Genomic DNA, 26,027 nt, shown 5'->3' on the forward strand with positions numbered 1-26,027 from the left:
TTAGCGAGACTTCTATTTAAAAATCATCAAATAAGTTTCTAAATAGACGTATGAGTGCAGAAGGTGCTATGTTTCTAATTTCTGCCATATATAATCGCGGTCTACGGTGTCGTATGCCGATTTAATGCCTAAGAAAGCAAGAGCTGGGATAACTCGATAGTGTCGGTGAAGAATATTGTAAGTTTCAGATAAACATATAGCTTGGTCTAGCGATCATCTGGCTTCACGGTAGCCACCTTGAGCTAGATCTTACTGTTTCATACACATGTAACACTCTTAATCCTTATACTTTTTGATGAATTTTAATAAATATTGAAATTTTCATCCATAAAAAAAAGTAGTTCAAAGTATCCCAGAAATTATGCTTTTCTTCATTATATACTTTGCTTATTGCACTAGGTATTCCTTATGCCATGTATATTAAATAAACTATTACCAGACCATTAACCTCAAGCTATTGTATAATACCAAATGAAAGAAAACGTTGTATAAGGCTAATATACTTTTAAACAAATTTCAAAAGCTTCTTCAAAAGCTACTGTATACGATTTTTAGGATTAGATTGAACGGACAAAGTAATTTTCTCATAGTATGCTGACTTTAATAGCTTTAAGTAGGAATAGAATAGATGAGAACTTGACTGACTGTAAAGAGTCCTTGTATGATTTATAAAACACATTAAAGTAAATGTTTGAATATGACTACACATATCATCAACTGACGGTTAACAAAAAAAAAAAAAAAAAAAAAAAAACATCATGGAGAGAAAAAACACGCCAAATCTGATTCAAGTGACAAGTATGTACAGGAACACCAAAAATCGCGTATGTTGAGTTTAAAACGATTAAAGTAGCCTCAAAAAAGCCACGACCTTTTTTTAGCAAAGCATGAGTTTGACAACCCAAACAGAAGAATTACCTGACGTTGGTAATTACATTGAAGACAACTTTTAAAATAATTGGTTTAAAACTAACGCGCTCTGTTCTTCTTTTTATTATAGAAAAGCCTGAACAACAAACATTTGTAAAATTCTTTAGAAGTTTAGATCTAGTAAATACATGTTGATTGTTGCGTCTGTCTTTTTTCTTACAAAGAAATCATTCCTAGGTAGAAGAAGGAACTATTCGTTTATTTGAAAGAGAAGCAAATGGAAGCAATTACTATACTTTTCACGGCGATGATGCAATTTACATTGCTGAAACTGTTTACAAAACTACATCTGTCATCAAATACTGGCTAGGAGATAGCACAACCGGTTTGCCTTCAACACGTTTATCCAACAGAGCAGCTGAAACCTTTCTGAGAGATGCGTTGCTGAATAAACAGCTCAGAATTGAGATATGGAAGCAGGATCGATCCGAGTGGAAGTGTATCCGTAAGGCTTCACCTGGTAATCTACAGGAGGTTGAGGACTTTCTGTTTTCTTCAAGCCATATGACAATTGCACCTGTAGTTATTGCGGTCAAATATAGTATCTCAGGAGATAACAAGGTATATGAAAAATTGATATATGTTAGTACAAAGAAAAAATAACATGAAAAAGACGGTTGGCGTTGCGTTTGCAGATACAACAATCAAACAACTTGGTGTGAGTGAATTTATTGACAATGAACTATATTCCAATCTAGAATCATTTATCATTCAATTGGGTGTAAAAGAATGTTTATTGCACACATCTGGCAACGAAAAAGATTATGAAGGAATTAAGATTAAAGGTATCCTTGCTCGGTGCAATGTGGTAGTTACAGAAAGAAAGAAAGGTGAAGAGACAGATAAAAATATTAGTTTTCTGGTATTAAATAGCAGACCATTCTTTAGGTGAATTTGATGCAAAGAATATTGCACAAGATCTCAATCGACTTGTGGAAGGCAATTTATCTATTGAAACGTTGCGTAAGTTAGAATTATGTGCTAGAAAGTAATCTGTTGAGACTGACTCATTAGATAGCCGAATATGATATGAAGAATGCTATGTCATCGTGTTCCTGCATCATAAGATATTTAAGATTGCTAGAGGACGATGCAAATTTTGGCAAGTATGTTTTAAAGCATCATGATCTTTCTCAATATATGCGGCTCGATGGATCTGCTTTAGCTGCATTAAACCTCATGCCTACTTCAAATGAAGCTGTGAATAAATCAACAAGTCTCTATGGATTATTGAATAAATGTAAAACAGCTCAAGGAAGTCGACTGTTTGCTCAATGGTTGAAACAGCCGCTTTTAAATTTGGAAGAAATTAGTAAGACAAAAATCAAATATGATTTAAAGTGCTGACAATGTTTCAAAAAAGATAAACGACATGATGTTGTGCAAGTATTTTTTGACGATACAGAATTGAGACAGTCATTACAGGAAGACCACTTGAAAAATATACCTGACCTTCACAGACTAGCCAAGCGTTTTCAAAAAGGAACTGCGAGTTTACAAGATGTAGTGAGAGTGTATCAGGTTGTGATTCGATTACCAGGATTGTTGACATGCTTAGAAAACAAGGTTTCTGAGGATGTAGAAAAGGCTAACTTAATAGACGATCTGTATACTTCAAAAATAAGGCATCTTTCTGGTCTATTACATAAACTGGAAGAATTAGTAGAAACTACGATAGATTTGGACGCATTAGAAAATCATGAATACATTATCAAAGCTCAATTTAATGATGAATTGCAAGGTAAGAAAACATCTTGAGATATTGTATATATATATATGGAAAGGTAACTAAGCAAATGGAACATAGAACTACGTAGTCAAACAAATGAACTTGACAGAGAAATGGTTGAAGAATATAGAAGGGTTGGAGAAAACCTCTGTTTGGAATTAGATAAAAAGTTAAAGTTTGAAAGGCACTCACTTTATGGTCATTGTTTCCGTGTTGTTGGACGTTCTGAATACACTCGTATTAGAAACAAATCCGAATATATACAATACACTACTCAAAAGTCTGGCACATTGTTTGCTACCAGGACACTTAAAGAATTGAGTAGTAAGCATGCCGATATATCAAAAAAGTATGATGTCAAACAAAGAGGTCTAGCTCGAGAAGTTGTTGAGATTGTTGGTAAAAAAAAAAAGGACAATTGATTCAATTATATCGCAAATATTTCTAATGTTTTCTATTAGCCACCTACTGCCCATCTTTGGAATCACTTGGTGGTATAATTGCTCATATGGACGTATTAATAAGGTATATATATTAAAAGACTATAATAAACCTAGTTTTGAAGCTAAAATGTTCAAGTTTTGCTCATGCTTCTGTAATGGCACCAACGCCTTATGTTCGGCCTACAATGTTTCCTCTTGGGCAAGGGAATGTCGCTTTAGAGGATGCAAGACATCCATGTTTAGAAGTTCAAGACTACGTGACATTTATTCCTAATGATGTTAATCTTACAAGAGGTATACTGTCAATGATATACTATTGTATGTGATAATCAATTTATTTTCTTTAGATGAATCTGAACTTCAAATCGTCACTGGGCCCAATATGGGTGGCAAATCAACATATATTAGACAAGTAAATTTAACAGAGACGATTAAAATAACCATGTATAGTTAACTTTTCAATAGGTGGGTGTGATTGTGTTGATGGCACAAATCGGCTGCTTTGTTCCTTGTACAAGTGCATCTTTATGTGTTTTTGATTCTATATTGGCAAGAGTGGGTGCAGGTGATAGTCAACTTAAAGGTGTATCCACATTTATGGCAGAAATGCTTGAAACTGCCACTATTTTAAAAGCTGCTACACGCAACTCCCTGGTGATAATTGATGAACTTGGTAGAGGTACAAGTACGTATGATGGTCTTGGTCTAGCATGGGCTATCTCAGAATATATTGGCACACATATCCGCTCTTTTTGCCTTTTTGCCACTCATTTCCATGAGCTTACTACTCTATGCCAAACTGTCAAACACGTAAAAAACATGCATGTGGCGGTACATATTGGTAATAGTCATGATGTGACCTTATTATATAAAGTAAATGAAGGTGTTGGAGATAAAAGTTTTGGTATTCACGTAGCTGAATTGGCCAATTTCCCCGAATCAGTAGTTGAACTTGCAAAAAGAAAGGCGGATGAACTGGATGAAGAAAGTGAGGAACACAAACCAAGTAAAATTCATAAAAAGGAAAAAATTGAAGAAGGAGAAAAGATTTTGCAAGAAATGATGCAGGAGATTTCTACTGCATCAGCATCTGAAAATGCTGAATTACTCACAAAAGAAATTAAAGAAAAATATTTTAGTATTATTAACAACAATACATACTTAAAAGAACTTTTGTTGGAATAAACCACAGCTGTTTGATTATTTTATCAAAACATTTAAAATCTTATTATTCATCAACAATAAAATAAAGTAAAAGAGCTTATTCTAATAGTCAAACACTGTCTAAGAACTAAACTTTATGTTGTATAAAGTACTTTAAACGCCAATTTACTGTTTTAAAAAGTGTGATGTGGTCTTTTAAATGAAATATCAGAGACTAACGAACATGGCAAATGACCAAGAGAGTAACGTGCCACCAAGCTTAAACCTGAAAAATTTTAATTTCGTTTCAAATTTTTTTTTTTAGACATCTCATGGCATTTACAGTTATTGATTACCAGACTTTGTGACTATTACAATTATAAAATTTAAATGCCGCCTTTCTTTTTGTTTGCTTGCTTCTTTTTTTATTATTATTGCTCCTTTTTAGTTTTTGTATGTTTTATTATTTTGATTCAAATATTAAAGGGCAATATTATTTTCAAAACAAATGGATCAAAGATATAACCGACTTTAAAGATTCAAAGTATGACACAGAGTATTGTACAATAACCATGACAACATCTACTGCGAATGAATATTGGCAGTGCAAAGGTTCTTATCGTAAATGATGAGTTGATCAGTGCTTATTGACTTTTTCAATACAGTGACACGAAAAATTGTAAATCAGTTTAAATTAAGCAACATCTCACAAGACAAACAGTGCTTTGTTATTAATGCAGCATTGAAAGGACAAAGATCATTATATGAACAGGATTTGAAGTGGAAAGTAACAAGAAAAGAAGACGACAATTGCGAAGTAGGTAAATGATGCGTTTAATATAAGGGCTTAATTTTAATTTTTGATTCAAAACAAATAGCTTGTACTCTTATTTTACTTTGATAAAGAGCTTGCAGTAAGTCTGACTCGCATAAATTTATCACATATCAAAACTAATCAAATTTGCAATATAGAGCCGCCTTGGTTCACTTACAGTTTATAAAGTCTCTTCTGATCAAACAACAACATTGCAACAAGAATGGATGGAAAACTCTGTACGACATTATCAAGACTTATTTGTAAAATATTAAATGCATGCAATTTAATAAGGCAAATCTGATGTATTATTAGGATTTGAATAGCGCATTGAGCGCAAGATTGCATGATGTTGAAGAATTATATGAGGAATCAAAAAGAAACTTAAAAGATATACAAGCACGTTACGCTGAGGCTTATTTTACAAATTTAAACAAGTACACCCAATTGTTAAACGCAAAAAAAGCTAAGATTAGAAAGCTGTTAGGAACCGATGAGGAAAAAAATGGTAATAATGCCAATTTAGTTTATAATAGCAAACAAAACTAAATTCATTTTAATTTTTAAAGTTACTATTGATCATTTGCAAATCCGAAAGAGACCAAATGAAAACACAGAATCACAGTGAGCGCTTACCTTGTATGATTTATTGACACAACTAATGTATCTATCACAGACTACCAAAAAGGCACTTAAAGAAACAAAAAATTACAAAAGCTAGTTCACAACCTCTTTATGTAAAACCAAACCGTTCCAACAAAATCACATCATCATTGTCATCTCATTTACGTAAAGAGGATAGGGACAAGAGTGAGGACGAAGGCGAGGACGATATAGAAGTATCTGGTTCTGATCTTGAAGATGACTTATTTACGCAAACAAGTAGTCATTTGCCTTCTCAACTAATACCTTTAATGCAACCACAACCAGTGCCTCAGGAACAATTAGAGCTGACTGATAAAACATCCGCATTACCCAAAACACCATCATTACCATCATCACTACTACCAACCGATTTATCAGAGATTCCTCAATCGCCGCTTCCTCTTTCAGAACACGATCCATCCGAATGTTTAACAGCTACTGATTTTGATAAACTGTTTTTCGATACGGATGACGAAGAAGAAGCACTTTTGTTTACAAAAACTTCGTAACTACCGCACACGTATTCATTGAACGAGATACCCCGTCATAATAAAAAAAAATAAGCTTCTAAACTCCCTGTTAGTAGATGTTTGATGAAATACTTACGTTACATGAACATATTTGCTTGTTATATTTGCATTGATATATAAAAATATTGAATTTACTGTATTGGACTTTATTTATCAATTTCACTGAAATACACTAAGCGGCCTCGATATTTAAACAAGACAAACAGATGAAGATTAATAATGTCAATGAAAGCAAATTATGCGAAGTGTTCTTGCTTGAGCTAAATCTTGAGTCTTTATCATTCCTTTAATTAGTTTACTATTTTTCCAAAAAAAAAAAAAGACACGTTGCTTTTACAGAAAAGAAAGAAAAAGAAAGGAGTTAAGTCAGGTATATTTTTTATCTCTTTGCCTTTTGATAAAGCATATAATTTTAGATCCACTGCCAGTATTTTTACATCAAATTTTTCTATTTGGTCGGCTTACTGACTGCTCTTTTTTTTTTTTTTTTTTTTTTTTTTTTCTTCTTCTTATTTTTTATTCTTTATACATTTTCTCAATGTCTTTCTCTCGAGTATTTTCTCTTATTCAACGTCGTCAATTCTCAAACACTCGCCAACTATTGATTGCAGAAGGTGATTCTATTCCTAATGTTCAAGTTCAATTAAAATCACCTGGTGAAACTGTCATGACTCAAGACTTGTTTAATAATAAAAAGTCCATCTTAATTGGTGTTCCCGGTGCTTTTACTCCTGGTTGCAGCAAAACTCACTTACCTGGATACATTGAAAAGGCACAAGACTTGAAGTCTAAGGGTATTGACTTGGTTGCTTGTACTTCAGTCAATGACGCGTTTGTTATGACCGAATGGGGAAACTCATTAAAGGCGGAGAACACAGTCACTCTATTAGCTGATTCAAAAGGAGAATTTGCAAAGGCGTTGGATTTAAGCTTTGATGCTAGTGGTGCCCTTGGTAACCATCGATCTAAGCGATTTGCAGCCATCATTAAGGAAGGCAAGATAGAAAAATTGTTTGTTGAACCTGACAACACTGGATTAAGTGTATCTTTGGTTGACAACGTTATTAAGCATATTTAATCTCCGTTTGAAAACTAAGGTATCTATTTTTGGGTGAAGTTAATAAAAAAAACTATATTTCTTCCATATTTGTACTATTTCTTTCTTTTTTCTTTTATTATTATTATTATTATTATAAAACACAATTTTTACATGTTATGTGGAAAAAGAAGATACTACTTCTTCTTTCACTAATCCTAGTGACTATCAGTCTATCTTTTAGTTGTTACTATTATTTTTATCAAGAAGAAGAAAAGTTTTTGGCATACTTACCACACTCTGGACTATCAAATCAAAGAATTGAACTCGCCAATGCATTATTATTAGCTGCTATACTTAAACGCACATTAATCATACCCCCAGCATTTCTTGGCAGTGTCGTCGGTTGGATGCCCATGGAGCAATTACTTGATCACCTTAGCTGGTTAACAACACCCAAGGATTTTGAAATACTTTGTCAACCACCGATACCTGGAAATCTACAGAGCTACACACGAAGAGGCAGGTGTACCGAATACCAGCATTTTGCAGCCATACCTTGGACACAACTGCATGACTTTTCTAGCTTGTCGTCCCATGTTCGCATTCGCTTCCAGGACACCGTGTCACTTGAAAAATTACAGCAAGATTTAGGCATTAGTGAACAAGAGACATTTATTCACAGAGATGAGCATTTGTATGACTGGCGAATGTACGAGAATGTGAGCGAAGCTAGAATGATACTAAAAAATGGCTCCAACTACATTGATTCCTTCACGGATCGCAAGTTTTACAAGATCTTTACACCTGAGCATTGGCAAAAGAGACCTGAGCGATTGTTGCAGTTGGGAGGAATTTTCGGTTCGACACGAATGAACATGGTGAAACCTGAACATCTTGAACTTCAGCAACTGATTGCCGAAACGCTTCATTATCGACTTGATACACCTCTGGGAGAAACAGTGAAAGGAATTGTGAAACATGTAGGAGGAAAAGCGAGGTTTATGGCGGTTCATTTTAGAGTAGGAGATGTACCTTTTAGAAATTATGCCACAGACAACTTGCATATGTTTGAACGAAACATGTCGATCGCCACGGGTATCCCTGTACCTGCCCTTCCACCGTTGAATGAATTTGGCGTATTTACTACACTGCCAAAACCACCGCCTAAACCAAAAAATACAATTCATGTGATTCCACCTCGAGATTTAAGGGATGTGCCTTGGTCCAATTTATGTCAACATGTGTCGCCTAATCTGACTGTATCTACCGAGCACATCAAATCGCGAGCTATTGTGTATATCGCTACAGATCACAAAGATATGCGTGGAGAGAACAGTCGACTGCTGGAATGGTTTGACTACTTTCCGTGTACAATTACATTGAATGATATACCGCCTGAATTACTAGATCCCTTAGATCAAATGCATTGCATGTTTAGTCCCTCAAAATCTCTTAAATCATATCTTATTCCTTTGGTGGATGCTATGGTTGCTGCTCACGCAAGACGAATATTCACCACTCCAAGGTCTACATTTTCAAAATATATCGGTGAACTAAACGAAGCTTGGGTGTTAAAAGAACAAGGTTATACACAGGCTTCTTTCTTAGAATGAAAAAAAAAAAAATTTTTTTTCTCTGCATATTTTTTTTTCTTTTTTTTTTTGTAACATTTGATAAATAAACATGTTTGGGCCTTCACTTTTATTTATTGTTGCAGTTTTATTATGTGCTATTTTATTATTTTTAACAATATTTTTTGTATGTAAAAAAAAGAAAACAATCCTATTTAGTTCACTAATGTTCATCCTACTTTAGGTCATCATGTTTTCAGATTTAGAATGTGACTACATCAACCCTATTGACTGCTGTAATAGACTCAATCAGGTACATGTCAAAAGATTTGCTTGACGCGTTAATCTAGAAACTCATTACTGTTTTTTTAGTTTGTTTTACCAGAAATTGGACTTCAGGCCTTTCTGTTCTCTTTATTTTTAGTCACAGGTCACTGGCTTCCAATGCTTATCAATTTACCACTTACAGCGCACAATATTAAAAAGTACACAAAAAAAAAATCAAAGAGAAAGATGACTAAATATCATTTGTATAGGGTTACAGATCGTTCACATATGTATGATGCCACTGAAATATTTAGAACTTTGTCAAAACACAAGAAGGAAAGCTTTATTAAACTTGGATTTTATGCAGTGGTAAAGTACACTTTTTTCTTTTTTTCACCATAAATTATTCACAATCTCTTTCTTTCCTTCTAGTGTTTCTTTTTGTACGTTTATCTTATGGTTGTAGCTCTTGTTTCAGACTAAAAATAAATTACTAATATTCTCCATTCTCTTCTTCGTTTTCACGCTGGATAAAATCTTTTCCCCGAAAATCTCTCTTACACAATGGACATTTTGTATTTAAACTTAGCCATTCTATAACACAATCCTTATGATAAATATGCTCACACCTAAATACATATAATTAATACAATTTCTTTTAAGAAAGGCTTTTACTTGCCATAGTTTACACAGCAGATCGTTGTTTTCATATTCGGATAAACAGATTGAACACACCGCATCTTCTGATCTTGAAATTGTCAGATTATCAATTTTGGATGGTTCTTGCTCTTCCTTAGCAGTCGTACTTTGACGACGCTTCATCCATCTTCTTGTAAAACTAGGCTTTCTTTTCAGTTTTGTGTTTTCAATTGTATTACTGCTGGAAGGTGTATCAACTTCGGATATTGTCTTATATATAAACACAGGGATTTTTGCAAGATCTTCTTTTGAACCGCCTTCAGCAAGGGTTGACACATTAATATTAAATGCGCGCATAGCCACTATTAAAAGAGGTAAATATAAGTTTTTTTTTAAAAGGAAAAGCAACTTGCCTAAAACAACTGGTAAGCAAAAAATGACAGAAATACAAATAACAACAGGTATCAAGAGTAAAGCATAACCCAAAATAACCCACGCCAGGATGGTGAAATAGTACAAAGTGGCAGTACTTGAACAATTTGAAGGGGAAAAGACAAGATAATTACCCACAATAAACCAAAGGATGGCAAATAAATCTAATAGTGACTTGAATCGATAAGCCCATCCACTCATCAAGTTGGAAGATTGCTGTTGATCGCTGGGTTGTCTTCTTGATAAATGCTGATAAATGATAAGGGGTAAAGATAAACCCACTCGAATGACATAAATTATTAAATAAAGCTCTAATGGTTCTGCACATCGAGGTGTCTCTATTTTATTACTGTTTCCAATGGCTAATACTATAATTGTGGCGATAATCTATGATGAAAGCTTGTGAATAAGATATACATCATTTATGTGCAATTATCTCTACTTGAATCATCACTAATAAAAGTGACATGATTAATATGGCTTTATTTGCCCTTGATATTCTATTCCATGCAAATATCAACCAATTTGATCTAACAATACGTGAATTGTTTGTATTCTCAGTGTTATCCATATTATAAACAAATAATAAAACAAAAAAAAAGAAAAAAAATAAAATAAAATAAAAAAACAAAAACAAAAAAAAGAGGCTAATAAATGTTTGCCCTCTGTCTTCCTCTATTTTCGTGCGTTTGTGTGTACATAGAGATTTTTTTTAATTCTCCACATTATTTTATTGTTCACACAAATTTTCCCTAGGTTTGCCTTAAAAGGTAAATGATGAACGATAAAAATGTTAAATACAAAGAGGGCCTCTTTTTCTGTTATTATTGTCTATAGAAAAAGGCCTAAGATAAGTATAAGGATCATGATAATAATAAAGAGGCGGATTAGGGCAAAGATCCTCCTTTTGCCTATAAGAAGCATACACATTCTTCAAATTTCCCTTAGTTTCTAAAATGACATGCACAGCTCTTTGAAACTCAAGTATCAATCCTTTGACTGCTTCTTCATTGGCTGAATTTCCTAAATTTCTTTGTACATCAAAAGGCTCCTCAACACACAGTAATTGCTGCCCTTCTAGTCCTTGATCCCATCCTTTCTCTTTTCTCGTCAGTATTCTACCTGACCGAATGGAGATCACTTGCTGTCGATAATCAAATTCAAACCCGAATTTCCGGAAAAAGGCATACAAGAGCCCTCCGAGCGTCTCGCGATTGGCTCTTCCAAACTCCTGGAGCTTTGTGAGATCGTCGCAAAAGGAGGTGTTATGTCCATGAATGACCAAATTATCTGGAGAGAGTGAATGTGGTATTCCATGCAAATTGGGTAAAATAGGTGGTTGTCTAGTTTGTAAAAAGTGAATGACCATGCAGATCCATGTGTAAGTCGATATTGTACCACCATCCGCTATAACATTCGTGTCAATGTAAAGAAATAGAGCTCAAACAATCCTTACCTGCGTCATCAATATTGCGATGCTTTGCCCAGTGCTTGATGAAAAGTATCAGTGGTCTTACTCGAGGGTCAATGGCTACGTATGTCTTTATCATTTTTGTGTTTTGAAGTGCCAATGTATTGTTTATATTAAAATCACAAGCTAGTTTTCTATACAGATTCATTAGTCAAATACAAAAGGTTACTTTTTACTTACAATTTAGGATCCCATACTTTAGCTATTGGCACTTTGGCATTAGTGATGATTTTTGTTACTTCTAACCCACCTTTTTTTTTAAAAAAAAAAATAAGTTTCTTCTTTTGTATTTTACTCTTTGTACTTTTTTCTATTACTTTTCTCTAACACGAGGGCCAAAGTTTGGATACAAGTTAACATTGGACATGTAATACAAATATCAACGTCAGATTGATTTGTGTTTAATCCATTACTTGAAGATCTTTTTTTATTTTATTTTTTTCCTACAAGCATAAGTTCTCACTTTTCAAATATTATGTTGATGTTTACCCAAATAAATGAACTCCCATTTCTTGGTTCGGCCATTCTTTCTTTAATATAACTTTTATCTTTTTAACAAAAGACTGCCGACGATCGAATGTTGCTTTAGAAGGTAATATTTTCTATTTTGATTATGTGTTATTTGCGCTTTTTATTTCTATTGTACCTTTGTTTAATATTACTTTGTAGAGTTTTAATATTTCAAATGAAAGTGAATTGTGAAACGATAAAGTTACAGGCGGAAAAAATAGATCATCTTCTATGTCAAAAGAAGTAATGGTGGAGCAATCGGAATCGGCATAATAAAACATTTTTAGTACAAAATAACAAGCTGTGATTTACTTTTTTGCTTGTTTAAAAAAAAAAAAAAAAAAAAAAAAAAAAAAAAAAAAAAAAAATAAAGACAGAAGGAAAAAAAAAAATCTCCTTAGTAGAGATAAAATCTACTGCTTTAATTACAAACATTTGATTTAATTCTAAACCGAGAATTGACACGGAACAAAATGATTTTACTATTTAAAAGATGTTTGATAGGAAATATTATTATTTATTATACATAATTATTATATATCAAAAAGGACTTTTTTAATACGGATCACGATTCTCTGCACGTTGAATAGTATCATACAATACTTTGGCCTCCGAAGGTGGCTCGATTTGACCCTTTAATAATGCTTCTGCACGGATAGGTCTTCCATAAAATTTACTGTTTGCCTTTTGTAATTCCAGTAATCCGGTACCTTCAATGCTCATACCTGCAAATAGTCCTTTAGATTTTGTGTATGAAAAGACAGGAGCCACTTTCTTTTGACGAATATCACCCGCAATGGATGCTTCACTGCCCGCTCCAATAGGTCCTGCACTAACAGATAAATTGCCTCCCAACGTTAAATTGCCACCTTGAGAAAAGGCACGAACGGCTTCTTCGCTGTTGAGGATCAACACAAAATCAGTGATATCGGCTCCAATTTGTGCACCGAACCCAACACCACCGGTTGCAATGGCAGTAGGTGCACTCCATCCTTTTAACCAAAAGATGTCAATCTCTAGAATACATTCCTATGTAAAAATACTTACTTCCGTCAGGTAATCTTAACATTTATAAGTACACGAGAGTTATTATGAAGTATGTAGAACAAACTTACCTTGATACTACAATGCCACTACCGGCACGTCCACTCCAAAGAAAACCGGCCTTAACAACTGTAAAGATAGCAAGTCCTTTTGCCTCTTTAATAACAGATACAGGAATAATTGTATCAAATCCATTTTCCATTTCTTCCTTGACTTTAAGAAAGCATTATAAGCAATACGTTTGTATTTTTTTCTTTCTATTTTTACTAATGAATTGTTCGAGAATACGAGCAGCTTTGGCACATTCTTCAGACAAGTTGCCAAGAATTGGACTGTTGAAGTTTCCATTTGAACCTAACAAGACTGTTTAGAAAAGGTGCTTTTACAGCCTTTAATCTATTACTTTTGCTTGCATTATTAGCCATGTCACTTATAGAACGAGTAGCTTGTTGACCTAATTGAGTTGCACCTATTTGATGTATTATTCAAAAAGTGTTTTTAATATCAGAGGGTACTAACTTGTCGCAGCTTCATTCGCTTTTTGTTTTATTTTATCAAACATTGACATTTTTTATTATTATATAGTACAAAGAGGAAGAAAAGGAAAAATAGTAGCAATAAATAAGAAAAAGTGTGCCGAGAGATTTCTTGAGTAGTGTGTGTAACTAGAAGATGACGTTATGAAAGATCATGCAAAAAATAATGAGGGATGATTTATAAGTTAAACCAAGGTAGATGTTCAATATCATTGATATGAATTCTCTTTTCAGGATTCCTTTCTAGTATCCTGGATACAACAAACTTAGCTTCCGAGCTTATTTCTGAAAGATCATCCGTTGGCCATTTTACTTCTGCTTTTACGATACGATAGAATAACTGGGATACTTTTTCTTGTTTACGTACATCATAACGGAATGGTAAATAACCCACCAAAAGAGCATATAATATGATACCCAATGCCCAAGTATCAGTCTTTTTGCCATCATATTCCTTGCCTTGTAGAATTTCTGGTGCTGCATATTCTTCACTTCCACAGCGAGTGGTTAATAAAGGTGATTCTGGATCAACTACTCTTGCCAAGCCAAAATCAGTTATTTTTAGTACAATTTGTTCATTCTCTTTATGAATCAATATGTCTGTTATATGTTTGATTAGTATCTATATATAGTATATAAATTTTACAGTTAACTTACTTTCTAATTTCAGATCTCGGTGTACAATATGATGTTCATGCAGCCATTTTACTGCCTTGACTAATTGTAAAAAGAGATTCTTTATTGTTGTCTCATCGACTCTTTGCCGAGCAAGTCTTGATTGATAATGCATTTTTTGTACGAGATCAAATAATTCGCCTCCTTCTACATATTCTAATACAATACAAATAAATTGCTCTGTTTCCATGGTAGCTTCCAAGCGAACAATGTTTTTGTGATAAATGTACTATTTATAGAATGTTATTAATACTATTGTTACTATTATTATTACGTTACTACCTTTAATATATTAATCTCTCTTTCAATACTAGACCTTATTCTTGGATCGTTTAATAACTTTCCTTTTTGTATGATTTTTATAGCGCAGAATTGCTCCGTTTTTGTATGATGTCCAATGTATACTTTTGAAAATGCACCGACACCAAGTAATTTACTAATTCTATAGGAACCAATTTGTTTTCCAATTACATCTTCATCCATAACGTGAATCATTTGATCGTGGTTTTGTTGTTCTCTTTTTATCGGTTGCTCAATATAGTCTCCAAGTATAGGTTCATCTGATAACCTTGGCATTTCCTTTGAATATGATGAGTGAAGATATGAGATAGTTGCTATTTCTTCTGATTTGGTGGCTTCAGGGAGCTTTCTTTCTCTGGAGTTGGTGGGTTTTGGTGTAGGTAATGGCATGATTTCAACCTCAGAGAAAGTAGGTGATCTTAGCTCTTCAGATAATACTGATTTTTTCACGTTCAAGTACTGGGGTATAGGTGTGGGTGCTACAGATACCTGACGTGTGGCAGCCACGAGATTTCGAAGACGACTAGCGTAATTTTCGTGATTCTTTTCCTGTACAACTGGAGTAGTATTGTTTTGCTTGATGGATATTTTACGAGAAATAGAAGGTGGTGGGCGAGGTATAGCCGTATCGTTGGTATTAAAAAATGCATTGGTTTTTGAAAGATTTGTATCGATTTCTAGTGAAATTGGAGCTTGTCGACGATGGTAAAGTTTTGCGTTATTTTCAACAGACTAAAAAAATGCATTTGCGTTATTTTTTCTTGATTTATGTCTTGCTTTTACCTCAAGCAACGTGTTATCTTCTCTGGAGTGTTTCACTAAAGAGTCCTAAATGTATTCTCAATAAAAAACACAAGGCTTTATTTTACATGTAGTTGTTGCTTGAGAATTTACCATTTGTTGTTAAAAAATACAATACAAAATTTGAAAGATAAAAAGGGAAAATCAAAATCTTTTTTATGTGAGCAAAAAACAAGTCACAAGAGCTGATCTATTTATGTTCCTTTATAAAAAGTAAAAATAAAAAAAAGAAGATCTTTTATCTCTTCTTTTTTGTATGAAGAAAAGGAAAAGAGTTAATGACAGAAAACAAACAGGTTTCCAAATATAGTGATTATCATCAAAGCATTTTATTGGTTATGCATGTTTGACAAATACAAAAAAGGAATAAATTTCTGTTACATAGGAATGCTTTGAACCAACTGAAAAAATCTCACACTTTTTTAAACACAAAAATCAAAAAGAAACGGCCCTTTCGTGATTGAATATAACCCTTGGAATGGGAATACATTTAAAAAGAGACTCTCTTATTATTTCTTTCCTCACAAATTCAAGTTTGACGCCAGTTTAATTTGAGTGCATAATGAAAATGCCAAAAAAAAAAGTAAAGGAGAGACATACAGTGTGTATGAATTCATATAGGAAGCTAAGCCTACGCCATAATTAATTTATCTCTCCTTGTAAGTTAAATGAGGAGTGCAATGTTGCTATTCTGTTTATATTATTTTAATTAAAATAAAAAGGTAAACTAACAAGATATATTATGAACATATGCTATTTTATACAGCAGCAATAACATAATAGGAGACAACTACCCTTAGCCATTGCAGTTAAGTTGAACCTTTCGTTTTGTTTTCTATCCCAAGATTGAAAATCTATCCAAACGAGGAAGAAAATGAATACCACAGTCTGAGCTTACTTTTCTTTAATACGTCATCACGCTGTCACAAAAGCCGTCCGTTCCGTGCCTAGCAAAATTTAGTGCTGCCCTCATTTGGAGCAACTAAAAAAACACGCTTACAAAAATACACTTTTTTTTTGACACTTGTGTGTTCCCCTCCCCAACTTTATTTTATTATATAATCCCTTATGTACTATGCGCAAGTCTGTGGCTCATCTAAAAGATGTTTCTAGGCTTATTAGTACACCCGAACATAATAGTGGGACCTGTCACGGGCGGAATTCACATCTACAAGCATTGTTACAGACCTTCCAACCACCACAAAGAGAATTATTCATCATGTCAACTCACTGCATACCCCGTAGACGAAGATCTACCTTGATCACTAAATTATGCAGAACCAGTCATTCTGCCGCTCTATTAAAACCACCATCGTCAGCCATACGGTGGCCTAGATCATTAGCTATATTGAATTTAACAAATCGAATCTCTTTATCTGATCTCGATCATGCCGTTCGAACTCGACAAGCTGACAAAGCTTGGACCCTTTTTGTTACCCTTTCCAACCGAGGAGATACCATACCCTTGACAATGTGCTGCTCACTGTATGCACTTCTCATATTTGCAAAGTCAATGCTTTGCACCAGCGCCATGGTAGACATTCGTCAACGCCAAATGGACAGCTTATTAGACTATGTACAGAAAACCCATCAGCGCCCAGCAGAACTGTTTTTACCCTCCGTGCAGCATATTGACTTACCCCTTCGCAAAGAAATTACTAGATTGATCCGGTTTGAAGAAATAGAAGAGGCCTGGACGCTGTTTTTTAGAGTACATAAAGAAGGAAAGGAAAGGATTTCGAGAAACTTGTGTATAAATCTTATTCAATTGATGCTCAAGGACAAAACGCTTACTCAGAATCAACTCAATCACCGAGTACGGATAATTGCCTTACATGGAGCGGGTAAGACTGAAAATGAAGAACGACATGTTTTAGCATCAGATGTATTGCGGATAGCCTGTATTTGTCATCAATATCAAAGAAACAAACGTGATGCAGCGCATCAACTGATTGACAAATTTGTGACAGGAATACCTAAAAAGAGATTGAAAAATAGAGCCGATGCCTTGGACGAGCTGATTTGGAGAATTTTGCTAAACAAGGACCTATCAAAAGCCCAGCAGGTGCTAGACACGGTGCGCGAGAAATATGCAGAAAAAGTAAATGTAAATGAAATGGTTTATATCAATTTGATGAATGCCTACCGGAGACAGAAGAATCACACCCAAGTCTTAAAATTGTTTGAACAATTTTTAGAGAGCAACCAGCAACCAAGCTTGAAATTATTCAATGCTGTTTTGCATACATTTGCATCTCAGAAAGAAGCTGGTCGGGCTGCCTATGTTTTTGGCGCTATGTTAAAGCTCAAGATTAAACCTGACGTTGTCACCTATACCGAAATGATACGGGCTTATTCACATACTACCGATCACAGTAAATGCCTATATTTTTACAATCGAATGCTACAAAATCACTTAACACCGACCATCTACACCTACAGTGCCCTAATGGGTGCTAGCGCTCGAAGACGCGATACGCATGGTGTCCTTCGTTGGTTTCAGACAATGCTTTTGAATGACATTGAGCCTAATGAAGTCACCATCTCACTTGTTCTCAAATCGCTTTCGCAGCAAACTAATAAGCGCATGCCGCAAATCCTCCACTGGATCACTCAGGAAGCTTCCATGGTAGGTGTGAAGCCAGATGCAGTGCTTTATACCATCCTTCTCAAATTGCAGGCAGAACGGTTGGGCATGGAAAGTGCATTGAACATCCATAAAGAAATGATTTCTCACTCAGTTGAACCTAATACATATACGTATACCACACTGATTGATGTATGCGGTGATTATGATGCGCCAGAGACAGCACAAAAAATCTTTAAGTTGATGAAGAAGAGTGAACGACATAAACCAAATACAGCGACTTACACAGCACTCATAAACGCATGGACAAGAAGCAGTCGATTGCAGCAGGCAAATGCACTGATTTTAGACTTTTTAAGGGCTTGTAAATCCGATAGGACAGGTCGATTTTGGATTGATGAAAAAATAAGTGAACGATTGAGATGGTGTGCATTTTGTTAATATGTTTTGTACAAAGTAAAAAAAAAAAAATCCATTTGTAATAAAAAGCTTAGAAAATACATTTTTGATTTATGAATGTTTATGTCACAAGTGATGACGATGAGACTGTTTTATTGGTACTGATGGTTTGGGAGCAGCTATATACCTACATTGAGTTAATTGAGCTAGATGATTTGAGCAAGAGTATCCCGATGCTTTATACTTGAAGATAATGCAAGAATATCTGTTGTAGACACCCTCGAGATAATTAAATATCTCCTGTCTTCATTAATGATATTACCAAGGCATAGAAACGTCTGGGTTGTTCAAATAAAAAAAACTAAATGGATCCAATTAGCCTATTTCTAGTGGAAAGTTAGTATTGGCAGTATATGGCCCGTAAGACTCAATGAGACTCATGATTTTTTTTTTACCTCCGACAAAATTTTATAAAGCAATTTTCTTTTCGAATTTTTTTTCAAGTATTGATGAGTCCTATCACTTCAGAAAATAAGAATACTTGTTAAAAAACTAAAACATTCACCTGTCAGGTCTCATTGTAGCAGGTTCTAATATTGACTTATCAAAATCGAGCTTTTGACAGTGGGGAGTAATTATCCAAAGACAGATTCAAATGCCTAAAGGGTTGACATGATTTAAAGAGATAAGACAAAGTCAACGAAGCCATCAACAAAGGCCACTCATTCTGACTAATAGTCGTTGAGTTCAGAGTGCTTAAACTAGTTTATTGAGAAGAAATAAAAGTATATAAATGTGCGTTTTCCAGACTTTTTTTACGTCTGCAATTATGGCTTTAAGGTGTTTAAGCCGCTCCTTCTCCTGTGTAGTCACGGGTTTTTAATGAATACAGATGGCGATATATCGGTACAAAAGACTAAGGGAGAGCTGATTAGAAATGTATTGCCATCTTCTTTTACAATAGGCTTTTGATCTATCATACCAATTGTGATATAGTCGAAGTTTACTAGTCTTTATCATTTTACTTTGTTTTGTTTTTCTTTGGGAAAATAAAGCATGATTTATCTATACAAGTAAAAACTAAAAATTCATCTTGTTCCAATAGTATCAACGATGTTAACGTTGAAATTGAGAAAGGGCTAAGAAAGAAGAATACTAAGGCCATATTAAAGAATAGAAAGAGATATGAGGTACACTACATAAAGCTTTTTTGTTGTTCAACTAAAAAAAAAGGTGTGATAAAAGTTCAAAACCTTGAGAAGGTAAATCTTGTTTCAGGTTCCTTCTAGAAAGCTTACAAAAAACCATCTCTTTGCTTCTTTGCTAATCATATAGAAGAGGCAGATGTAGTTTTGAACTTTAATGAGAGAGCTACATTTATACCTTATCCTCTTTTTGTATAAGTTGCTTCAAGCAAATGTTAAAGAACAATCAATTTTTGCATCATAACTGACCTGATAAGATAAGAAGTGATAAAACAGGGGTATGCGTCGTGTTCCAAGAAAAGAAGACATTTAAAAAGAGTGAATGGAAGACTTGCTTTGTTTAGTCATCGTTTTTTCCCTTTTAGTTTAAAAACAACATGCGTAAAAAGAAAAAGAAAAAACTCCTATTGTCTCGCTATCTGGTCTTTCATTTATGGATATGGTCATACTCCCGGCTTCATTAAGCCTTTCTAAACAACAGTCAATTCTACACTGTAAACAAAATTCTTGCCGTTCTCTTCTGAAAAGGAAGCAGAACTAGGCTGCAATCGATGATTGCTTTACTTTTCGGAGGTGAGCGCTTTTATTCTTATGTTGTTTATGTCTTGATGACTGAGACTGACACTTCATATACCCTATCAGTATCTCATATGAACTTTGCAAATTTGGAAATAATCGCCGCAGACCATAAATAGGTAATAAGCAACATTTGTTGAGGAAATGTGTGTGGTTATATGGTTTTATATAGGAGGATAGGTAAAAATGAACTAATACCACCTTTACTTTCAATGCATTGAATAAAATTACGTATATCAATGAGAAAGCAGATAAATATTATGGCGTTGATGAAATAATGTGAACACATGCTGCTAAGGAATGCTTGTAACTATATGAGACATTTGAGAATGATTGGTCTGATATAACTGCTGTAATTAACATGGCTGGGACAATATCATTGAATTTGCGATAAGACAATATATACTGGCAATTATTCTAAAAGAGATGTTCATAAAGCAATGAACTTAATTTATTAGTGACGTTTGACTATTATTGGAGGAAGAAACGATAAAAGTACATATGGTTATGAGCAAAATGAAAGTTGTCTTTCTATTGTAGATCAGCATATTATATTATGAGTTTTCCAATCTAATTTTAGATTCATAAATCTTTGCAAATATTATAATCATGCTATTAGGGATCCTTCACCTTACCTCCTATAGTTGCAGGCCCAAAGAACAAACTGTTAGGACAGGCTTATGTTTGACATTTACAGTTGGATAGTTCAAGATGACAGACTCAAGTTATGGTCTACTACAAAAACACTATGAAAGAAAAAGAGAAATTAGGGTATAAACTTACTACTCTTGTCTGAATTTAGCATAAAAGTTATGCCGAAAGTATAAGGACCTGATGCAGGAATAACATCTCTTTAAATGAGAGCCAGTGCAAACATTATAGTTCTATCATTAAAAATTCTGTCTCGATTTTGAACAAACTTGAACTGAATAACCAATTTAGCTTGCACAATAATGCAGCCTCGCCATAGAATAAAATTTGAAATTTAGAATGGCTTTGATTATAGTTTAATAAAAATGGTCCGTGTCTGGATTGTTTTGCGTGAAAATATCCTGCCAATACAAGGCTAACCGACTAATACAGGTAGCTGTTTTTTTTTTAAAAAAAAATAGAAAATAGCTTTCTACTGAGTACTATTAGAGTTTATGAAGCAAAGAATGTGTCCACTCTCCTATTATTTTTGGATATGTAATGAATTTTACTTTTCAAACTTACATAGTATTGAGGTAACCATGTGTGATGTTATGTATATTTATTAATCATAAATTCAGAAAGTTTGATTCTTGACATTAGTCAATTTAAGAGAGAGAGGGCAAGATACAGGAGATATGTTTTAATCAGCGAAAGGAGAGTCATAACCCAATAACGAATAGCACTAAGAATTACTAATTCACCCTTCACTCCTGAATAATCATCGCATAAAAAAAAGTTTATTGGTTTGTAATAAACAGCAAAATTTACTTCTGTTTTAGGTTCTCGCCACAAATTGTAATCGAAGTAGCTCCTTGATGTGAATGAGCATAGAGTATAAACCTATCGCCACACAATAACCACGGGGGACTTCGGTGACTTTGCTACTTTTGCTATTCTTTAATGCTGGCACATGGAGTATTAATTTCTGGGTGCAAATTGCCCTGAATCGGTAACTGAACTCATTGAGCAAAAATAAAAAAATATTCAATGAAGTGTCACTCGCTTTTGGTGTAATTCTTAATAAGGTATCCTTGTCATTTCAGTTGGACCTAAAAAAGAACTGAATGAATTGTAATAAAGTAACACAAACATTCAAAAGTCACTTAATCACATTGAAAAACCTTTCACTTTTCTTTTTCTTTCTTTATTCATTCCTTACTTTTCCCTTTTTATTTTATTTTTTGTTTTTTTCTTATAAAGTTGTATGAGTTGACTCATATAACAAATAAAGTCAAAAAGGGAAAAAAAAATATTATTTTATCAACCTTTATTATATCTATCTCAAGCCTTTATATACTCACACTACTCTCCTTTAATAAAAAATTATCATGAGCTTACCTTCCCCAAAACATTCCTTATCTTTACCTACGACAAAATCAAGCAGTAATGAGCAAGTTTTACCAACTCCCTCATCCTCAACTACTGTTAGACAAGCTAAACAACAAATAATACGACAAGAATTAGAACAACAGTTGACTGAAAAGAAAAAGCAGCTAGAAGAATCAAGCAGTGGTATCGGTAGAAATGTGCTTTCTCGGCAAGTAAATCAACTTGAAGAGAGTATAAAAGAATTAGACAATCAAAGACATGGTACTTTGGACGAATCGCTTTTGTCTGCTGAAAGATTAAGAAGCCTTGAAAGGGACTTGGCTGATTATAGAAAACCACCTGGAATGCGTAACAAAAAAGAGGTTTGTAATTAGCACTCCCATTTTTACTCCCTTTTATGATTAACTCCTTATAGTCTTTTACTCAACAACGAGCACCTATGACTACTGGTTTAGACCCTTTGCCAAGTCCAACTACATCTTCATTATTACCACCTCATCATGATTCAACTTCTCTCTTACCTTTGCCTCCTCCACCTACTGGATCCACGCCTACCAAACGTCGATCAAAAGTTCCAAATACAGACCGTAGAAATACCGATATTGAATTTGCTACAGAGATTGGGCAAGGTTTACTTTTGGAGGTGAGAAAGATGCAGGCATTATTACAAGAAAAAGAAGAAAAGCTTCGAACGTTAGAAAATCAGAAGGCTGATTTAGAAAGAGCAGCAGAAGCCATGGCTAAACAAATGCGTCAGAAAGAGGAAAATGAAGGTAAATTGCTGTAGCTGCCCTTAGATTGGTTCTGATTTGTTATAATCTTGTTATTTAGAGAGATTAAAAGAGGAAACATGGAATCTAGAGTTGGCAAAGCAAGAGTTAACAATCAGTGTAACTGAACTTCAGCAAAACTTAAACAAAGCCAACGTAGAACAGAACAAACTAGCAAAACAGGTGAATGAGCTTAGAACAGAGATTGAGCAATTACGAGATCGAGAAGAAAAGCTGAACAATACGATTGAAGCTATGAAGAACCGTCATGAACAAGACATGTCTTCCATGCGTCGACATACAGCTGCTCTTCAAAGAGAAAAGACGGATCAGACGAAAAAGATTGAGGCTCTAACTTCAGAATTGGCCATTGCTAAGGCACAATCTCGTATAACCAAGCATGTGACATCCGAATCCGAACCCAGTAGTACTGAACAATCGGCTGATTTAGCCCATGAGATATCAGCAGTCAAAAGTGATGCAGCGCCTGCTTCACTTCGTCCACCATCACCAGAGCAGCTGCCTGCACGTAACCAAGTCATTGAAGTGGAGACATTGAAAACTTCTTTGGCTCATGCTCATCGTATGGTATCCAATTTGCGTTCAAATCTTCACAAAGAAAAGACAGAAAAGTTTGAATTGAAGAAGCTTCTTGCGGAATCTCAAGAAACGATTGAGCAACTGCAAAATGACCCTCGTCTGTGGGTTGATGCTAGACCTGTACGATCTTCATCATCCCATTTGGGCTCTTCAAAAGATGACAGTGGAAGACGTTCACATAAGGCTTCTTCTGCAAAAAGACGCGGTAGAAAGCTGAGTAATGCAACTTTAAGACGTGGAAAAAGTAAAAATACACCTTTATCTATTCTTGCCGATAATGAATCACTTTCTTCTTATTCCTCCTTATCTGAAAACAGCGAGGAAGACAGTGAAGCTGATTTACCAGGATCGCCCATTGGAAAAAAAGACTTGGTATTCACTACTTTATCCTCTGAATTATCGCAAAGTCAAGTGCCCCACAAACCAATTACAGTAGATGCAGAAGTCAATACAGACCCTGTTTATGTTGAAACAGCGCCTCATACACTTGACGATCAAACCAGTGTAGTCTCTTTGTCTGATGAAAAAGCAAACTCCGTGAAACAAATTACAGGTGAATCAACAGCCATTGTTGCTGGCCCTATCATTCTTGCTAAGACAGGTGTTGAAATATCTACACAGACTGATGCTAAATCTGAAGGTATTGAAAGCTTCGTACAGACTGCTGCCATCCCTCTATCCATGTCTCTATCCACGCAGACAGATGAATCGAGACTTGCACTCTCTGTTAACATGTCAACACAAACCGAAGTCAAACCTGAAAGCGTTGAATCCTTTGTACAAACCAATTCTAAATCAGTTACTGAAATCTCAACACAGACTGACGCTAAATCTAGAGGCGTAGAAAGCTTCGTACAAACCAGCGTTGATTTATGCATGTTGCCCAAATCAATGACTGAAATCTCAACACAAACTGATTTCAAACCTGAAGGTGTAGAGATATTTGTACAAACTGTTCCTACCCTTGGTGTAGAGCTATCTACCCAGACAGAAAAAAATCAAACATTGGAAATATCTACTCAAACAGAGGCAGAAGCTTCCGAAATACTTGTACAAACTGATGAGAGTGCTTTTACTGATTCAATGAAAGAGCAAGTACAGGTTACTCACGCTGATACGCAGTGTGATGTTGACCATGCAGATGCTGAAATCCAAACCTTCATCGAAACTAAGGATGCTCAAGTACAGTACGATTTAGACCTCCACAGCCCAAATATATTGCCCTTGCACCTTCCTAGATCCCAATCAACATATCGTCCTTTCTCTGATGATGAAGATAATGAATCCTGTTACTACGACGCTGATTCAGAAATCTTTATGTCCAAGCCTTCGAGCAGAAATACATTGGCAAGTCTCGCTGCTTACAATGAATCCAGTCCTCGCCACAGTTTGAAGATATCATCAGAAGAAGCAAGAAAGTCGGTGACACCACGCATGTCTCGCGCTGAATCTTTATTTGCCTCCAGACCTACTTCAATTCATACCTTGATGGACGCTAAACCTGCTTTATCCACAAAAAATGAAAAGGAAGGGCCAAACACTACTACTGAAAAGGTATTCAGCAAAGAAGAAGCAGACGAATTAATTGCTACTGCTGTTGCTATCGCTCTTGCTAAAGCAAAGCATGACAAGGATAGAATCAGCATTAACAGAGATTCAGCTATTGAAAGTCTCCCAACAAGACCTATGTACACGGAGGCCGAAGATACAGATGAAGAAGACAACGGCTTTGGTAACGTTGTGGTGCATGTCACTAACGACGAAAGTATTGTTTCCATGAAGAATATAGAAAAGAAACCTTCTCAGTTAGCTGATGGACCTTCCATTGTATTTGATCAAGAGCCAGAAGAACGTGAATTAACTGAAGATGATATACCCCAACGTCCTTCGAACCCCCCACCAACAGATTTATTATCAAAAGCCTCTAATAGAATGAGTAAAAACAAGGTCGCAGAATTTGATGGAGATAATCAATCGTCATTACATAGACACACGCCTAGTGTCTCTAGCTTATCTAGCGCTAACACCAACGAGCAAATTCATTCTATTGCTTCCTCGCACTTTGATAATCGTAGTACAAATGGCACTGATCCTAATATGATTAGTTTAGTCACAAAAACCATGATTGGTGATTGGATGTGGAAATATACAAGAAAGGCAGTAGGAGGTGGTATATCAGAGAACAGGCATCAGCGCTACTTTTGGATTCATCCGTACACTCGCACGTTATATTGGTCGAATCAGGCACCTGGTGTTGATGCAAGCCACACTAAGGCTAAGAGCGGTATAAAAAGTCACTAGGTTGTATATAAATACTTATATTTCTCTTCAATTAATAGCATTGATTGA

At 34.8% G+C, this 26,027-nt stretch overlaps 11 protein-coding genes across 11 annotated transcripts; 7 read left to right on the forward strand and 4 right to left on the reverse strand.

Moving 5' to 3' along the window:
- Window positions 1-887: 887 nt before the first annotated feature.
- Window positions 888-4,287, forward strand: RO3G_16015 (uncharacterized protein; the record flags this gene model as incomplete). Its single annotated transcript, XM_067670599.1, has 12 exons — window positions 888-927; window positions 1,001-1,050; window positions 1,108-1,516; window positions 1,629-1,760; window positions 1,819-1,893; window positions 2,015-2,242; window positions 2,336-2,671; window positions 2,738-3,058; window positions 3,121-3,153; window positions 3,217-3,396; window positions 3,450-3,514; window positions 3,568-4,287. The coding sequence occupies 12 exons, from the start codon at window positions 888-890 to the stop codon at window positions 4,285-4,287; spliced, it is 2,589 nt and encodes an 862-aa protein (XP_067526700.1).
- Window positions 4,288-5,973: 1,686 nt separating this feature from the next.
- Window positions 5,974-6,213, forward strand: RO3G_16016 (uncharacterized protein; the record flags this gene model as incomplete). Its single annotated transcript, XM_067670600.1, has 1 exon — window positions 5,974-6,213. One exon carries the CDS (start codon window positions 5,974-5,976, stop codon window positions 6,211-6,213), a length of 240 nt encoding a protein of 79 aa, XP_067526701.1.
- A 559-nt stretch (window positions 6,214-6,772) lies between these two features.
- On the forward strand, window positions 6,773-7,312 carry RO3G_16017 (uncharacterized protein; the record flags this gene model as incomplete). Its single annotated transcript, XM_067670601.1, has 1 exon — window positions 6,773-7,312. One exon carries the CDS (start codon window positions 6,773-6,775, stop codon window positions 7,310-7,312), a length of 540 nt encoding a protein of 179 aa, XP_067526702.1.
- Window positions 7,313-7,680: 368 nt separating this feature from the next.
- On the forward strand, window positions 7,681-8,886 carry RO3G_16018 (uncharacterized protein; the record flags this gene model as incomplete). Its single annotated transcript, XM_067670602.1, has 1 exon — window positions 7,681-8,886. The coding sequence occupies one exon, from the start codon at window positions 7,681-7,683 to the stop codon at window positions 8,884-8,886; it is 1,206 nt and encodes a 401-aa protein (XP_067526703.1).
- Window positions 8,887-9,094: 208 nt separating this feature from the next.
- On the forward strand, window positions 9,095-9,594 carry RO3G_16019 (uncharacterized protein; the record flags this gene model as incomplete). The annotated part of the gene is made up of 4 exons (XM_067670603.1): window positions 9,095-9,157; window positions 9,217-9,329; window positions 9,381-9,480; window positions 9,544-9,594. 4 exons carry the CDS (start codon window positions 9,095-9,097, stop codon window positions 9,592-9,594), a joined length of 327 nt encoding a protein of 108 aa, XP_067526704.1.
- A 140-nt stretch (window positions 9,595-9,734) lies between these two features.
- RO3G_16020 (uncharacterized protein) lies at window positions 9,735-10,107 on the reverse strand (the record flags this gene model as incomplete). The annotated part of the gene is made up of 2 exons (XM_067670604.1): window positions 9,735-9,740; window positions 9,787-10,107. 2 exons carry the CDS (start codon window positions 10,105-10,107, stop codon window positions 9,735-9,737), a joined length of 327 nt encoding a protein of 108 aa, XP_067526705.1.
- Window positions 10,108-10,975: 868 nt separating this feature from the next.
- Window positions 10,976-12,020, reverse strand: RO3G_16021 (uncharacterized protein; the record flags this gene model as incomplete). The annotated part of the gene is made up of 4 exons (XM_067670605.1): window positions 10,976-11,589; window positions 11,639-11,672; window positions 11,700-11,787; window positions 11,971-12,020. The coding sequence occupies 4 exons, from the start codon at window positions 12,018-12,020 to the stop codon at window positions 10,976-10,978; spliced, it is 786 nt and encodes a 261-aa protein (XP_067526706.1).
- A 698-nt stretch (window positions 12,021-12,718) lies between these two features.
- Window positions 12,719-13,632, reverse strand: RO3G_16022 (uncharacterized protein; the record flags this gene model as incomplete). Its single annotated transcript, XM_067670606.1, has 4 exons — window positions 12,719-13,192; window positions 13,290-13,420; window positions 13,475-13,561; window positions 13,611-13,632. The coding sequence occupies 4 exons, from the start codon at window positions 13,630-13,632 to the stop codon at window positions 12,719-12,721; spliced, it is 714 nt and encodes a 237-aa protein (XP_067526707.1).
- Window positions 13,633-13,921: 289 nt separating this feature from the next.
- On the reverse strand, window positions 13,922-15,615 carry RO3G_16023 (uncharacterized protein; the record flags this gene model as incomplete). The annotated part of the gene is made up of 5 exons (XM_067670607.1): window positions 13,922-14,343; window positions 14,401-14,647; window positions 14,824-15,450; window positions 15,502-15,546; window positions 15,613-15,615. 5 exons carry the CDS (start codon window positions 15,613-15,615, stop codon window positions 13,922-13,924), a joined length of 1,344 nt encoding a protein of 447 aa, XP_067526708.1.
- Window positions 15,616-16,738: 1,123 nt separating this feature from the next.
- On the forward strand, window positions 16,739-18,547 carry RO3G_16024 (uncharacterized protein; the record flags this gene model as incomplete). The annotated part of the gene is made up of 1 exon (XM_067670608.1): window positions 16,739-18,547. One exon carries the CDS (start codon window positions 16,739-16,741, stop codon window positions 18,545-18,547), a length of 1,809 nt encoding a protein of 602 aa, XP_067526709.1.
- A 3,760-nt stretch (window positions 18,548-22,307) lies between these two features.
- Window positions 22,308-25,979, forward strand: RO3G_16025 (uncharacterized protein; the record flags this gene model as incomplete). The annotated part of the gene is made up of 3 exons (XM_067670609.1): window positions 22,308-22,670; window positions 22,724-23,081; window positions 23,140-25,979. The coding sequence occupies 3 exons, from the start codon at window positions 22,308-22,310 to the stop codon at window positions 25,977-25,979; spliced, it is 3,561 nt and encodes a 1,186-aa protein (XP_067526710.1).
- Window positions 25,980-26,027: the final 48 nt, after the last annotated feature.

The sequence above is a fragment of the Rhizopus delemar genome, genomic scaffold (genome assembly GCF_000149305.1).
Source record: "Rhizopus delemar RA 99-880 supercont3.18 genomic scaffold, whole genome shotgun sequence".
Lineage (NCBI taxonomy): Eukaryota > Fungi > Mucoromycota > Mucoromycetes > Mucorales > Rhizopodaceae > Rhizopus > Rhizopus delemar.